Source organism: Nyctereutes procyonoides, unplaced genomic scaffold (genome assembly GCF_905146905.1).
Source record: "Nyctereutes procyonoides isolate TBG_1078 unplaced genomic scaffold, NYPRO_anot_genome, whole genome shotgun sequence".
Classification (NCBI taxonomy): Eukaryota; Metazoa; Chordata; class Mammalia; order Carnivora; family Canidae; genus Nyctereutes; species Nyctereutes procyonoides.
In genome coordinates this window covers 21,394,688-21,410,639 of record NW_026575120.1, presented here as the reverse complement: position 1 = coordinate 21,410,639, position 15,952 = coordinate 21,394,688, and the positions used below count along the sequence as shown (strand labels likewise).

Here is a 15,952-nt window from a genome sequence, read left to right as displayed (position 1 = left end):
CTTGGGTGAGTCCACTGGCCTGGACATCATCCTGTCGGTCTTAGTGGGATACCGACGTTAGCTTTCTCCAGTAGAGGAGAAGCACCCAGAGATGAGCAGGAGCACACAGGTGCTCATATACGCATGTCCGCCCCACCCAAAGGCAGTGCAAACACTCAGAAATCACAATGGCAGCTGCTGAGGCCTTCCCCTAAGGCGTCAATAGTGATACAGAATCCTACTGCTCAGGCAGTGAAAATTGGCACAATTTCCAGTGGCTGGAAATTGAAATAAGATTTACCAGAAAAGTTGGTCAACTCTGACATCCCCACACGCCACAAATGCTACCAAACGTACTGGGAGAGCTCCATGCACCTGGTTCCACGTTGCCCCTGGCTCCCTTGTTGCTGTGACCGGTAGCCTGGAAACTTTGGCTCAGCCCTGCACGCCGCATGCCAGCCATGGAAGGGCTTCTGCTGAGACTTGGGCAAACCGCCCCTACCTGAGACCCATGTTCCCCCAAGGAGATGTGGAAGTATGGAAGGCAGCTGCCCCATCCCAGTCACAGGAGCATCGCAGCTGGATTCCTCTTCCCAGAGATGAGGCGACCAAGGACAAAGAAGTTTCACCATCCTCCGGACCCATTCTGGCTCCTGGATGTCTGCAGTCATCGGTCACTCGACTCCAGCCCTCCCCTTCCCATGTCGGCATCTGTACTGAGGCTGGAGGGTTCTTCAGGACGCCAGGCTGCCATCTTGGTCTGCAGCTTTCGTTACCCCAACACCCTGCCTCTTGGCCTACTGGCCTGTTGTCCGGTGAGTGGAATGAGCTGGGACCCCATCACACTATCCCAAATGAAGTTCAGGAAGCCCAGTTCCATGGCGGGGGGCCTTATGCATACCTCAAGATGGGAACCATGATGTGCTGCTCAGAAGCAGTTACCTTCTAGCAGGATGCACCAGGTCTACTGTTGCGGCCTACACAGAATTCTGGAATAAAAAAAGCAGAGCTTCTGGCTGCTTCCAGAGGGTTCCAGACGGCCTCCCGGGGGCCCTGCTCCATGGAATATGGTCAGCACAGCCAACTTCAGGCACTGCCGAGAGTGGCAATGGGGACCCGTCCTGACTGTCAGAGAACCTTTCTCAAAGAACAGTCACTGGCCAAGGGACGGCAGGTGTATCGGGAGGAAGGACTGCAGCCACCAGCCTCTGGCTTCAGGGGCACGCTGAGATGGCGCCAACATCAACCCGTTGGACAGGTGCAGGCTTGGGGGCTGCTGGGCGCCCTCTACCTCCAAGGGGATGGATGGCACTGCCTGGCCTGAAAGCACCTGGCCAAGAGAACAAGTGCCAGTTGACTTTCCTAGTCAGAAAATTAAGAAAACGCTTCACAAATTTGGGCATCTTGGTGAAATAAAAACCCAATCTAACATTTTTGCTTGGCACTCAGAGCTTGGCACTCTGGCGGCTGAGGGGATGGGCTATTGGAGCACCTGAGCCTGGCTGTGAGGACAGCTATCCATGAAGCTCATGTCCCGCAGGCCTAGGACAAGGGCTTCCAGAGCTGCAGAGTTCTGCTGCCTTCCCATTACGCCCTTGATTTTGTGGCAACACGCCGATTTCAAAATTAACAGTGAACTTCTTTTGTTTTTAATATTGGGCCATCTGAACTTCCATCTGAAACACCTAGAGTGGCATTGGAAGGGTCGGAGCGTGGCAGAGCGACATTCACATGGCAGGGACGGCCCAGGGGGTGTTTCCATGGGGTGGGCAACTCTCAACTGTTTTGTGGTTCACTTGTCCTGTTCATCTTTTTCACAAAAGCTGATACGGAAGCCAACGAGCTGATGTCAGATTGAGTCTTTGTAAGGCAAAGGGTGGGCAGGGTGGCCTGGCAGGATTGCAGGTTCACTCAAGGTCGTCGGAGCAGGTTAGAGGTAAGGGTGGGGTGGGGCTCGGGAGCAAACTCTCCTCTCCCTTGCCTGTGCCCAGCAGACTAAGTGCTGTTCCTTGGGACGGCCAGTGTGAACACACACGCCTGCCTTGGCAGCAAATGACAATGACCCCAGCCACACAGCCAGGGTTTGCAGCCACCTGGGTGCTTGTACTTCAGCTGAGGAGGGTGTGTGTCCTTCAGGGCCTCGGAGACTTTGCTGGGAAGCCGGGAAATGGCAACTTGGAATCTTCCTGTCTGCATCCGGGCCTCAGATGGAGTCATCTCTTGTGAGAGCCACGACTGTGAGTGTCACCAGGGGTGGGGGGAGCAGAAAAACACCCACCAGGAAGAAACTTGTTGGATTATGCGGCAGTGTGGTGCGGGGTCCTTTCCTCAACCCTTTGTTTGAGGGCGACATTCCAAGCTCTTCCAGCATTCTACATGCCCTACAAGTAGTTTCACACATCTTCTTTCTTCCTGGAACACTGTGCATTCAGAACAGGGGCCGTGTCCCCCTTTTAGATCGAAGAAACCAAGTCCCGGGAAGACCCACTGAATGTCTCGGCAAAGGCCACGCAGCCAGTAGCTAAGAACCCGGGGCTTGAATCTCAGCGCTGCCACCTGCTAGCCAGGTGGTATTTGGGTAAATTATTCAAGATTTGGAAGTGTCAGAGGTGTCATCCAAAATGTAGGCTAAGGGTCTCTGGGCTGCGGGGTTGCCATGATGCTGCGTGCACTGTAATGTGGCATAAGTTCAAGACGACTGCTGGACACATACCTCACTGAGCAAAAGTCAGTTAAATTGGCAAAATTTATTTATGGTACACTGTGTCATCAGTGAATATGAAAGGATTTTCATAAATGCCAAGAGAAGACACAAGTTCTAGAATTTCCTCTTGATTATCAGTGGGACAAAGGACACGAGAAGATAGACTGGATGCTTCTGGATGGCTGTGGCTGAACCATGAGTGGGCACGTCCCCACATGTGCTGTCATCTGGAACACATCCCCCGAAACCCAAGGACGGAGCGTGGAGGCTCCCTTTGTCCCTAATGTGTCTGGTAACACGAAGGGTGGTGTTGTTTTAGGTGTCCTGGTTACATCATTCAAGCCACGTGAATTGATGGATATGGATCAGCAATCCTTACCCCACCGGCAGATGAGTTCCTGGACGCTGAGTGCCTACGGATTGGGTATGCGTGGGTCTCTGGAGGACATGGGCTCCGCACCAGGGAAATCTTCACCTGAGCGCTTTGCTAATGTCCTCATGGGGCTTTCCAGGGATCTTGACCCTCTCTCAGGCTGGCTGGATGCTGTTTCCTTTACTTTGATGGTGTGGTGAGTGACCCACTGGCGCTCTGTGCTGCGGGGTCAGAGTTCCGAGTCTTTAACTTGAGAGAAAGAAGCTCAGTGGTGTCTGCTACCACCATTCTCTGACTTCATGGGTCCACGGGTGGTTTGGTGTCCTGCAAGCACGTAGCCTGGAGCTCTCCGCTCCAATCAGTCTACCAGCTGTTGAGGTTGCTCTAATGATCCTCGCCGTCTACACACTTGATGGTCCTCGCTGATTGGGACTCGTCATAGCAGAGCAAAGCCATACATTTCTGTACTGTTTGCTTCAGCACCGAGTGGCTTCACAGACAGTGGGACCCTCCATAGCTCTGGGAAGCTGAAGACCACAGTGAGATTAGGACACATGCTTGCTCTGAAGCCTAAGTCCTCTCTGGAAGGGCCAGCTCAAGCTTCTCCCCATGGGCTTCCCTTCCTCAGTCAGTGAGCTGCTGGACATTCTCAGCTCAAATGACAGAGATCATCAAACCTCCAGGAGAGAAAGCAACAGGGCTCCGCTCGGTACCTCCTTGGACCAGCACATGGTATTGCATTTGGGGCCCAGCCTCACCGCACCCTCCTGCATCCAGAGCTGGTGAGAGTGTGATCCCTTCTGTCTCTCTGCCCGTCACCTGGCACAGAGGCTCATGTGGGCACCCGTGGCCCAGACTCAGCAGAAGGACGTCTGAGGGTCCCCCAACAGCCTGCAGTGGCTGGTCACCAGGGCCGGTCTCCCATCTCGTGGCTTCAACACTTTCACTCACACCTTGACAGAGCTCCCAGAGATATCCCCAAATAGGACTGCCCGCATACTCTGCAGGTGAATAACTCTGCAGAGGATGAGGAGGTGCACAGCGGGACACCCATGCTGGAGGCAGTTCCGACCACATGCTGGCCTCACCCTCCACTGTACAGCTTTGAGGAAGGGGCACAAATGGGCACGGCTGGTGTGCGGAGCATGGCATGAGCAGGAGCCGACTCCAGTGGTTCCAGTGTCCATGGCCTGGTGCTGCCCATCCAGCCCTGGTGGGCAAGAGTTGAGCCATGTAACCCTGGTCTCCATGACAAAAGATACACTGGCATCCCTGCCCCCAGTACCTGAGACGGGATCCCATGTGGAGGTGTCTGGTGTCCTCATAGGAAGAGGGAATTTGGACACAGACAGATGTGGAGGACAATGATGTGTGTGCACGCTGAGTAGAGAGGCTGGAGCGTCCCACTCCAGGACTGAGAATCAAAGCCTATCGTTTCCACTGAGGCCGGTGGTCTCACAGTGTCCGGGCCCCCCCACCTAGAGTTGGGTCTCCCTCCTGCTCTGGCTTCCTCATGACTGGCTGGCCTGCCCTGCACCAGGCTTGTATCGCCTCCTCTGACCCAGGTTCTGAGAAAGAACCCAGATGATTAAGATGGGTCCTGCCAGCAGGAAAGAATCAAGATTTGCTGGGAGCACTCAGTCAGCAGATGTCTGCGGCGCCTGTGAGCCGGGTCCCAGGGGAGGAGTGGGCGATGTGTGAGTGCCCTTCCCATGCTGGTCATGGGGCCTCATGTGCATAGCACCCACGCAGGGTGTCATGTCAGGCACGGAGACCATTGTGGAGGGAGGCGATGAGGCCAGCTTCTGGCGGGGACGGTCTGCATGCAGTTACAAGAGTACAGACACCACCCAGCACAGCCGGTGAGACAAGCAACCGGGGCACACAGATTTCACGTCTACTCACACGAGGAACACATGTGGCTGAGCTGAGGAAATGCACAATCTACAGGTGGCAGAGTGAGCGGCTCCTGCAGTCTCTGGGCAATGGGTGATCACGTGTATTCAGAGTCGAGAGAGCTGTGTTTTGTTGAGAACACAGGCCATCCCACCTGCCTCTGTGCTGGCCGGGGTGGGGCAGGCACAAGCTGTCGTCCTCCAGGGATAGTCCTGATACCAGAAGGGGACCTGGGCTGGCACAGTGATCCCTGACCTTGGTAACACTGAGACATTATCACCCCCAGGCCTTGCCAACTAGGACACTTCTATGAAAGCGGAAGAAGAAGGCTCAGCAGGAAGCTCGCTGATAAGCACCACAGAAGATTAAAGCATGACGGGTAGTGGGGGGAGCATCCAGACGACCCACAGAACAAGCCCTCTATGAGGGACCAGGGGTGTGGCCCTGGGGTCGGAGGAATATGGAACAGATGCAGGAGTGGCTTCCTCCGTCCCTGCAGCAGGGCCTGAGTGGCCAGCACCCCACACGCGCGGGAGCACCGTGGCTGGCCTAGTGTCACCAGGGAGAGTGAGCTGCCGGAAAGCAGGTGGATGTCGGGCAGGATGAGACTGTGTCTGGGTGGACGCTGCTCACTGGGCAGATGGGGTGCCCTCCACGTCCCAAGGGACTGGCCTGGGTTCTCCCTGCAGGCCCAAGCTCAGCTGATACTGCGGCAGGTGACTGCTCCGTCAGCACAAAGGTATCCCCCAGACCATCTACACCTGAGACCCTGGAAGAGCCCCTCAGGATGGGACCAGGCCATTGTCTGGGCCAGCAGACAGTTGTGCAGGTGGTGTGGCCACTCCTTCAAGTCTATCACAAGCTCTGCACAGAGACACGGTTCCACGGTCCCCTGTGGGAGCTACGGCAGCTGGGTGAGGAGAGCATGGTGGGCAGAGGCGTGGACAGGCCAGGTACATCTGGCTGCAGACACCTGACAGTCACTCATTACATGGCTGCAGTCAGAAGCCTAAAGTGAGTTTTAATCGAGATGCAGGCAGGCTGGTCCTGAGGGTCCAGGGAGAAGGCGCCTCCTTGCCTTCTCTGGCTGAGATGCGCCCATGTTCCTGGCTTGCAGCCTCTCCCCTTGGCCTTCCTCCTGCACGCACCCCTGCCCTAAGTCAATGTCCACTGATCAGTAGACCCTTGTCCTGTCTGCCATGTAAATCCCCCTCCCTCGCAAGGACACAGTAACAGCATCTGGGAGGCTGGAACATGGGCATCTTGGGGCCACTGCTCCGCTGGCTGCGCTCAGCAAACTGACATACAATCCACTGGAGACTCAGGGCCTCTCCTGAAAGCAAACGGGCTCTGTGATCCCAGGTTCCCCCGCCTGTTACGGACCGTGTGGCCAGGTGGGTGATGCTCTCCTAACCCTGTTCAGAAGGCACCGTGTGGGCGAGGTCAGCCTCTGAGCTGAAGGAAGGCCACGGTTTGCTGGACACCTCATTGTGCTATGGGAATGGGGCCCTCCAAGCCAATGGGAGTGACGTGGACAAGGAGCAGAGGTGGGGGGAAGCAGAGGGGGAAGGAAGGAGGGGAGCATGGGGTTAGGAAGGGGAAGTGCAGCTTTAAATCCAGACTCCCTGCTGACACCTGCATTCTAGGAGTCCACCAGGCACCGGTGCCACTTCTCACCTGCACTGAATTCTAATAAGGAAAAAAACCTGCTAAATGGATGGTGACCTTGAGTGCAGAGCGGCCAACTTCTCTGAAAGTGTTAGGCTGCCAAGAAAGAAAACACTGGCTGGACATTTCCTGTAAGCAGATGAGAGAACCTTGTGCCAGGGGCTCTGGAAGGGAGCCCGGCCACAGGGAGATGGAAATCCTCAGTATCACACTCCGAGGCACAACCTCCAATATCCCAAGTATGGAGAGGAGAGCCAGGCCCTGAGGAGAGGGAGCTGTGTGCAGACGCACGTCAGGACGGGGGCACATGTGGGCACAAACCTCACAGGATCAGCATCAGGCAGGCTGACGTCTTCAGTGGGTTGGTGACAGAAACAGTCTTCTTCACTGTGTTTGTTTAAAACCTAAAGATCTCACTGGGGACAGAACCTCTGCTGGTGTGAGTGAAGGCATCGTAACAGGCAGTGTAGACCAAACGGGTTGGATCATGGTTCTGCTGCGACCAGGAGGCACAGAGAAGGGGGCAGGGTTGGCAGGGGGTGGGTGGACACCACTCACTGACCGCCCGTCTTCCAGGAAAGGACACAGGAGCACGCTCACTGCTCATGTTCACGGCAGCCACGTGGAGACTGGCCCAGATGCTGTCAACCTCACGGTGTCCCTGGGCCTTGTGCCTTGGCTGTGTGGCCACAAAGGGGGTGGGCAGGGGACAGCGGGCCTGCACCCTGGCAGGTGCGCTTCCCGCTGGCCTCCCAACAGGCCCATCTGTAGCACGGGAATGGGAACGTGGTCAGTAGGACAGCAGCTTCCTTCAGGACAAGTCACGTCAGGAAACAAACGGGGGTTGTTTCAAAGAGACTACGGAGGTGTACAATCCAAAGGTGATGAGCCTCGGTCGGGTCATGGTAGACAAACAAATGGCTGTTGGGAGGTGACCAGGATGCCGGGGACCCTGAAGATGGGCAGGGATCGGGTGCTGTCGGGGAGCTACAGCTCACGTTCTTAGTTGTAACAACAGGGCTGCAGTAACGGTGGAGAACGCGCTCACTTCTAGGAGGCGCAGACTAACGTTTTTACGTAGTGTCACGAAGCCTAAAACTTTGAAATAGTTTAGCTAAAAAAACAAACAGAGGATACACACACGTTGAGCAGAATCAGCCATGTCCTGACTGGCAGCCAGGAGTCTGGGTGGTGGTGTGTCAGGGACCCTGCGGTCATTTCTCCCTGAGCATTTCAGAACTTCCATAGCAAGGCGTGTGGAGGAAAACCCTGCCACGCCCGTGACGTCCCTTGCTTGCAAAGGGCTGCAGGGCTGCCCACAGGAACCGCCCTGGTCGGTGTGGCTGCTGCGCAGTCGGCTGGTGGTCAGGAGGCCGGCCCCGAGCAAGCTGCTTCAGCTTCTCCAGCTCTGGCTCTTCTCCTGCCATGGGGAACATGCAACCAGAGCCTCCCCAGGCTCGTGAAGACAGGGTCTGCCGCTCGTTCCCCCGTGGCTGCTGTGCGAGCACTCGAGGAGCAGCACAAACAGCCACCGGCCGTCCCGGCATGGGCCTGCGTCTGCATGATGGGGGCCTGTGTGGGGCAGCGCCCCTTGTGGACCTGCCGGAGGTGCTTTTACGGATGACTCAGAGACACATAAACGTTTATAAAATGTGTGGACAGCAGAAAGCCGAGACAGGGTTGCTTCTACGTTGAGCCCAGAACCAAAATCTTCCTGTTTCTGAACGAGGATCTGCTGCCAGAGAGGAATGCAGAGCGCCTCTAAAGCACGTCTGCAAGGACGGGTGGGGCTTGGGGACCCGGTGACAGAAGACATGAGCCAACCTCGTGGCCTGTGATGCGAGCCCACACCTGCTGCCCTAGGCCCTCGGAGGAGCCACGGCAGATCGCTCTGGCCCAGGAAATGGCGCTTGTCCAGAGGAGGCTGGGCCAGCTGCCGGCCGTCGTCAAAGGCCCCGGCCCTGCACCTGCCCTGGGCCCCCCGACTCTGGGCCCTTATGCAGCACTGGGTGGCAAACGCTGAGCCGTGGGGGCAGCTGGGCTCTGCTCCAGGGAACGAGTAATGAGCTTTGAGGGGTTCACTGGTGCCGACGGTCACTGCTGCCCTGTTCTCAGAGGCGGCGGCGTTGGGGCAGGTGGGGACAGGGAGGAACACCCCTCCCAGGCCCCTCGGGACACGGCCCTGCCAGGACCACATCTTGTCTCCTGAAACGCCATTTCTGCCTCTTCCTGGCATTCCTTAAAGACAAAGCTCCAAACCCAAAAAGCCACTTCTGCCTCCTCTGGCCTGTGATGCAGCGGTTGGCCGGTCATCTTCTGTTCCACGCCAGCGGACTCGCGGCTCCGACACTCACCACGGCTGCTGTGTCAGGAGTGCAGGAGTGTCTTGGGCCCAGGAACCTCCTCATCGGGGTGACGTGTGTGCAGAGCCCTTCACATGAGGGCAGAGGTCCCACGTAAGACCTGGGAGGCATCCCTTGACCCCTGGTGACCGGCAGACCCAGGGTCCCTGGCTGACCCAGGTCCCTCCTCCATGGGGAGACTGCAGAGACTCATTGAGAAAAACCCTTGTAAATCAAAGGCTTGTTTGGAAGGAAAGGACTTCCCGTGTGTTCTAAGGGAAGCAGGGCTCAAAGTTCTGGCGTCATGTGTGAATTTGGGGTATTCATCTCTGAGGAAGTTTGACATTTTTGCGCATTTTTTTCCGACCCGGGTGAGGGCACAAGCACACATGGACCCCAGCAGCGGGCATGGGTTTAAGTTCCTGGGTTGTCATCTATGAAGTGCGGGGTGATGCCCGCCTCCCCAGGGGCTCGGGGCATAGGCCTCACACGGGTTCCCCGGGCAGGGGCAGCACCTGCTCTGCTCAGGGGGCAGTGTTCACGAGTGGCTGAGCCTACGGCTGCCCTGCTCTCGGGGTCTGCCCTCACCCCCGCCTGGCCCCGCTGCCAGGCTGAGCAGGGGTCACTTAGCAACAAAGCCCCAAAAAGCCAAACTGGGGCAGCTCTGTGTGGGGTGTCCTTCACTCTGTCTCCACATCTCTGCGTCCTGAGCTGCTCACTCTGTGCTCTCCCCTCTACGTATTCCCGGGTCTCCACCTATTTCTTGGTCTTGTCTTTGTCACACAAAATTAAAAATATATATATACATATTTTTTGTTTAAGATGATGCACCAAAATAGCACCATATTCCTGTTCTTAATTTAAAGAGCAGATGAGCAGAATATTGCATAATCCTTGTTAAAAATTCAAACACATTTAGAAAGCGCCTGAGATTCTTTAAACTTCTGTGATGACACAGTGCCAGTTAATCACCTCATAAATTCTCCTTTAGAGATAGTTTGGAAGAAGTAGCTGGGAGGTCCAGGCTGTCGGGTTGGCAGGGTCCAAGTCCTGGCCACTTTTGAGTTTCCCACAGGACCTGCAGGGCTGAGCTCCAGGAGGCAGGAGAGGCATCTGAGGTGGGCACGGGGGCAGTGGGAAGCCCCAAGAGTCCAGCTGGTAGACTGTGGATGCCAACAGGCATGCATCGTGGATTCAAGCAGGCACTTTCCTGGGTGGAGGAACCACTGCAGGAGCGCGTCCTCGCAGGGGGAGGCATGGAAGCAGGAGGACGGGAGGCCCGGCCACGGAGGTCCTGGCCCAATGCATCCAAGGCCCCATACCAGGCAATGGGGGAGCTGAGGGTCTCAGCGCAGGAAGCAGCTGCAGGGGCAGCTGGCTCCCCCCCCCCCCAGCAACAGCAGGGGGACACCGGGGAGGAGTACATTCTGTGCCGATGGACATCAGCACGGGCCTGTGGGGGCCGGGGGTACAGGAAGCCCACTCTTCTCAACACCTTGCACGTCCACCACGGAGCCGCTTCTGCACCACAGAGTGAGCGCCTGACCACGGGAAGCAGGATTTCAGAAAGGGCAGGCAGTGACCTCCGGTGGATCCTGGCGAGACCAAGAAGGTCCACGCCGTCCCCCTCACGTCCTGCCTGGGAAGGGGCACAGCTGAAATCCGTGGGAAGGCTCCCCCTACAAGTGGACAGGGTGCAGGCGTGGAGGGCACAGGGGTCCCTGGGGGTCCCTGGGGGTCATCACGAGAATGCTTCTGAAGCCCTGACTTCCAGGACCGGCAGATGGTGAGGAGTCCTGAGCCAGGCCACTGCGGCGGGGGTGCCGGCCACCTCACCCCAGCACCACGAGGAGGAGAAGGAGGCTCTGGTCAAAGGGCGGGGGTCAGGGCTCCTGGGGCCATGCGGCAGGATGCTCTGCTGTCCCTGAGGGCCTAGCCAGCGGGCACCTGCCACCGCGGTCTGCGTTTGCACTGTTGGGGGAGAGGCTCTGAATTTTAACATTTAACCACAGGGCGCCTGACGGTCCACGTATGCAACCGACCCAAGGAGATGCGCCAGCGAAGCCTGCTGCACATCCATCTGCCCTGAACAGCAAGTGTTCAAGACACAGGTGGAGGCCTCCCCCTCACAGCTCAGGTCATCTGCAGGCCCATTAGATCATCACACAGCCCAGCATCTGTCAGTGCCCCCCCCCCCCAATGCACACAGTAGGTACTTAATAAATATGTCAGTCAACTGCAGGTTTTTGTTATTTTTTTCTAGATATAAAAGCTCCTGTTTTCAAAGCTCTTCAGGGAAAACCCCCAGATCTCATGAAAGCAGAGGGCCTGGCCTGAATCCCCACTGAACTGTTAGAAAAAATCATGCCCAGACATGCATTCAGCTTTCAAGGGTCTGCAGTGCCTCTTAGTGTCCAAGGCAACACAAGGGGCCAGCTTTTAATCTTGTGGACCTGTAAACTTGGATCAGATCCCCGCCATTTACCGTCAGAACATCCATCTTGGCCTCTGCGGGGCCAGGTTGGGGGGGTCAGGAGAAGGTTTGAGCCCTGGCTCTGGGGGGGCACCAAGCTCTGAAGGGCCGGGACACAGCATATGGGACACAGCGGGAGGGGAGGGGCGCCCTTCCCCTCCGTGGATCCTGATCTTGCAGAGAGCGTGGCTTTGATGTGCCCTCCAAACTGTCAGCCGACAACAAACGTGGCATGATGTTCGAGGCATGCACGAGTACGTGTTGTCTGCAGTCACTAGGATGGCCACGGGGTAACTCCGCATGCACGTTTGCTGCTCACGCAGTCAGCATTCGGTGAGTGTCTGTTGATGTCCAGCACTCGGGTCATAAACACAGCTCACAACCCTTTCCTCTCTGCAGGGTGGGCTCGTGCACTAATCAGAGTGCAGGCCCGGCCTGGAACCTGCTAGAACAACGGAGGTTGCTGCGTTTACTAAGCGACACGAGAAGGGAAGGAGCCCTGGTGGCTGGGGAGGTGCAGGCTGAGCCGGTCTGTTTGCATCCTCTGTGGGCCTGTCCATCTGGATGTCACTTATGGAACACACCACACATGATATGAGCCTGTCTCCTACTCCATGCAGGTGGCCTCAGGCTTTAAAGAACTGGCGTCATTCTGTGTCTCTTTCTGTGGGTGATTCCCAGCTGGGGAGGGGGTCCTCCACACGAGTGTTGGGATAAGCGTGCGGCTGCAAGGTCACTGCTACCACCACCACCCACGTTGTGCCCGCAGTGTGATAGGCGCTGTGCTTGCTGTCCTCAGGGCCTGAGGATCTCAAGGACAACGGGGGGGATCCCAATTACAGGCAGAGAGGAGGCTCAATGAGACTAAGAAATGACTCTCAAATTATGCAGTAATGGCAAACAGAGCAAGTGTTGGTTGGGATGTCAACATCCTCAACCCTGGGCTGTGCTACTGGACCACTACGGAAGAAACTGATTCCATTTTTAGGCCGGGGACAGCCTCACAGCCACGAGAACAGCAGCAGAGACACAAGAGAGAATGGGAAGGTACAGCCCAGCCCTACCCAGCACCCACCTCCCCATCTCCCACCCCACCATGGCCCAGGAGCCCCACACTGGCTACGTACAGGTCAGCACCGCCGGGCAGCGGTTCTTCGGCACATTCTCCTCCCTCTGGGCCACGAGCGAGCTGTTGGGCTCGGCCTGGTAGGCACAGAGCGCCTCCCACTCCTTCTCTAGCCGGTTCTTGTTGTTCAAGTGGTCCTCCATGTAGGCCTGAAATGGAAAGCAGATGGTCAGGGATTGCTGCCTACAGCAACGTCGGGTCCCTGGCGTGACCTGGGACATGCTTGCAGCCCACAGAGGTCACAGCCCTCGCTCCCCTGAGTGCATGAGTTAGGAAGCTGCTTCCTTCCAGATCCAGGAAAGACACAGACCAGCCAGATGCACAAATGTGGGAAAGGCTCTTCACATATTTTGCTGTTTGGTTTACAGGTGTTTGTGACATGTTCATTCTGGGTACAGAGCCTGGGCGGCAAGAACACTGATATGGGGACGTGGCCTTGTCAGCAATTATGAGCTGACTGTGAAAAAGGAGGACACCGGGTAGACCAGATCCCAGCAACTCCCCCAAAGCTGGTGTAGGTAATGTGTCTACACAGAAGCCGTCTTATAATTGACCCACTTTTCTGAATCCAGTGGGTGTGATGTATTTAATATACAGGACTGCTCAGATGTGTGCAAAATGTTAAACAGCTTGTAGTGGTAAAATAACAACACCAAAAACAATGGAACCCGATAGCCTGACCGCCAGCTGCACGGATCTTCATTTTTCTGGACGCTGGTCTATCAGTAGTGATCACCAGAAGCAGACAAGGAAACGCTTCCAGAGTGTTCCCTCCCACAAAGACCTCCATGCTGGCCAGCCCTGTCTGTGTGTCCCTGCCCATCCCCATCTGTGCAGCTGAGAAATGATCATGACTTTAAGGAAAAGCCAAACCCCAGCCTGATGGAAATGGTGGTCCTGCCCTGGGACACCTTGTTCGTGGGTCTTCAATGTGTTGGGTATGGACACAGGTGTTCAGCTATATCCACAAACAGAATAATACACGCACACATAGGTCCAGGTCCCTATGGTTAGGCACCTGTGTCAGGGACTGGTACCTGAGCCCCCTGAGCCCCTGCAGGCCCTCACTGTCCTCTCACTCTGGGGAGCACCTGGCCAGGTTGGGCCTGCCCCGTCTCTGCCCTGGCAGCTGCTCTGGGCTTGGTGCACCGGAAAAGGGAACGCACATCGGTCTCGTTGGCTTCCTGCTCTTACCACGGTTTGGACTAGAGTTGACTTGTTTTGTGTTTTCACTTAACGAATACCAACTATACCCATGCTGGTCTGCAAATCATGGAAAGCCGCTGCCCTGGGTGGGCGCTGTGGGTGAGAAGGCATCACCTGCAGGTTCTGCCTGATTCAGCAGGTAGGGGGTGATGGGGACACCCTGCCCACATCACCAGGAGGGCCAGCAATGGGCTGTGACCAGAAGCCGGGCCTCGGGTTCTGTCACCTATCCTCTGTGGCCCCTGCTGGAGCCACGGAAGAAACCAGTGGATGGCCTTTTGTGTAGCTGGCAGAGAGCCACACGAGTCACTCACTGAACGCTTTTCTGTGACATACTCATGACCCTCTGAGGCACATGCCATCCTCAGGAACAGAGCCTCCAGCTGCTGTAAGCTGAAGGAGAGGAGCCTGCCCACCCTCCTCGCCAGCGCCCTATGCTGTGACCTCCACCCAGACAGCCCCTCTGGGTTCTTCACAAGAGGATGAAGTGAATTTAAGTGGCTCCAACCCAGAAAACATCAACTGTAAACTGCTTTTTGTTTGAGACAATCATTATGGAATATTGAATATAAATTTTTTTTAGATTTTATTTATTTATTCATGAGAGACACACAGAGAAAGGCAGAAATGTAGGCATAGGGAGAAGCAGGTTCCCTGCAGGGAGCCCGATGTGGGACTTGATCCCAGGACCCCGGGATCATGCCCTGAGCCAAAGGCAGACACTCAACCGCTAAGCCACCCAGGTGTCCCACAAAATTATTCTAATAAGGACATTTTTGCATGATATAACACATTTAAGTTTTGTGAAATATCTGTCTAGCTAAGATATGCTGCGTGAGGGGTCTGGTGGGGAGGGATAGTTTTGGCTGAAGTGTATGATTTCAGCATTTCTTTTTTTTAAATTTTTTTTAATTTTTTTATTTATTTATGATAGTCACAGAGAAAGAGAGAGAGAGAGAGAGGCAGAGACACAGGCAGAGGGAGAAGCAGGCTCCATGCACCGGGAACCCGACGTGGGATTCGATCCCGGGTCTCCAGGATCGCGCCCTGGGCCAAAGGCAGGCGCTAAACCGCTGCGCCACCCAGGGATCCCTGGTTTCAGCATTTCTGTAGTTACTTTCCTCAAGATGGGCTATCGTCTGTAAAAGGGGCATTGGATGTCACCTTAATCCCTGTAAATGGCAGGTATTTACATTTTCACATTACCTCCACAATGGGAAGTGAAATCATGCTGCAAGCTCACTTGAACTTCTAAATTTATAGCAGTAAATGCAAAGTAGGACTGTAGTAAGCAAGCTTGGGTGGTAAGAGGGAGGAAAGTAGATATGGGCTTTTTAAGATTGAGAACAAAGTCACGTAAAGATACACTTGATTGTGTTAAACTTGAGATGACTTTTTCTTTCTCTTGGCACATGCTGCTCTGGTCATGTTCTGCTTATCTCAATTTGATCTGTTCTGTTAATATTTTATATCATTTATGATATTAAACTGATATAATTTCCCCGTTCAAGGTTTTGGCGACTTTCCTTTTTCATGTTTGTGGATAAGATGCTTTCACCTGTGACACGAGAGTATATTTTCATGTTGTCTGTGGGGAAGCTAGGCCTTGGTTGTAAAATAATGTTTTAAACAAAAACAAAAACAACCTGCCACAATAGCTTAATCCTGGGAGGTCCTGCCTCTCCAGGGTGTGAGAAGTGTGAATTACAACAGGTATAGTACCATCCTCAGACATAGTCACCTTCTGGAATACTTAGGTAAATTAACATGTGATGAAACACTACTCATGTTTTTCCCCCCAGAGTGAGCATGTAGCTGGAGCTGTTTCAAAAACTGACATTCTAATACTTTTGTTTTATATATGTGTGTGTATGTGAGAGTGAGAATGGTGGTGATGGTGGGAGGGTATAGTTTTTTTAAAAATTTTATTTATTCATTCATGAGAGACACACAGAGAGAGAGAGAGAGAAGCAGAGACACAGGCAGAGGGAGAAGCAGGCTCCATGCAGGAAGCCCGATGTGGGACTCGATCCCGGGACCCCAGGATCATGCCCTGGGCTGAAGGCAGGCGCTAAACCGCTGAACCACCCAGGGATCCCCGGGAGGGTATAGTTTTTAAATAAACTGCGCATTTTTATTATACATGTAGCATTCAGAGAAAAGAACAGAAAATGAAAGTAAGCAG

General features: G+C 55.0%; 1 protein-coding gene across 2 annotated transcripts in view; it reads right to left on the bottom strand.

Annotated features, from left to right (window-relative positions):
• Nucleotides 1–15,952, bottom strand: part of PTPRN2 (protein tyrosine phosphatase receptor type N2) — a 720,648-nt gene that overhangs the window by 51,015 nt on the left and 653,681 nt on the right. For both annotated transcript variants that reach the window (XM_055335454.1, XM_055335455.1), the window contains exon 15: nucleotides 12,563–12,710. In XM_055335454.1, coding sequence (XP_055191429.1) covers nucleotides 12,563–12,710 — 148 coding nt within the window. The remainder of the gene's footprint in view (nucleotides 1–12,562; nucleotides 12,711–15,952) is intronic.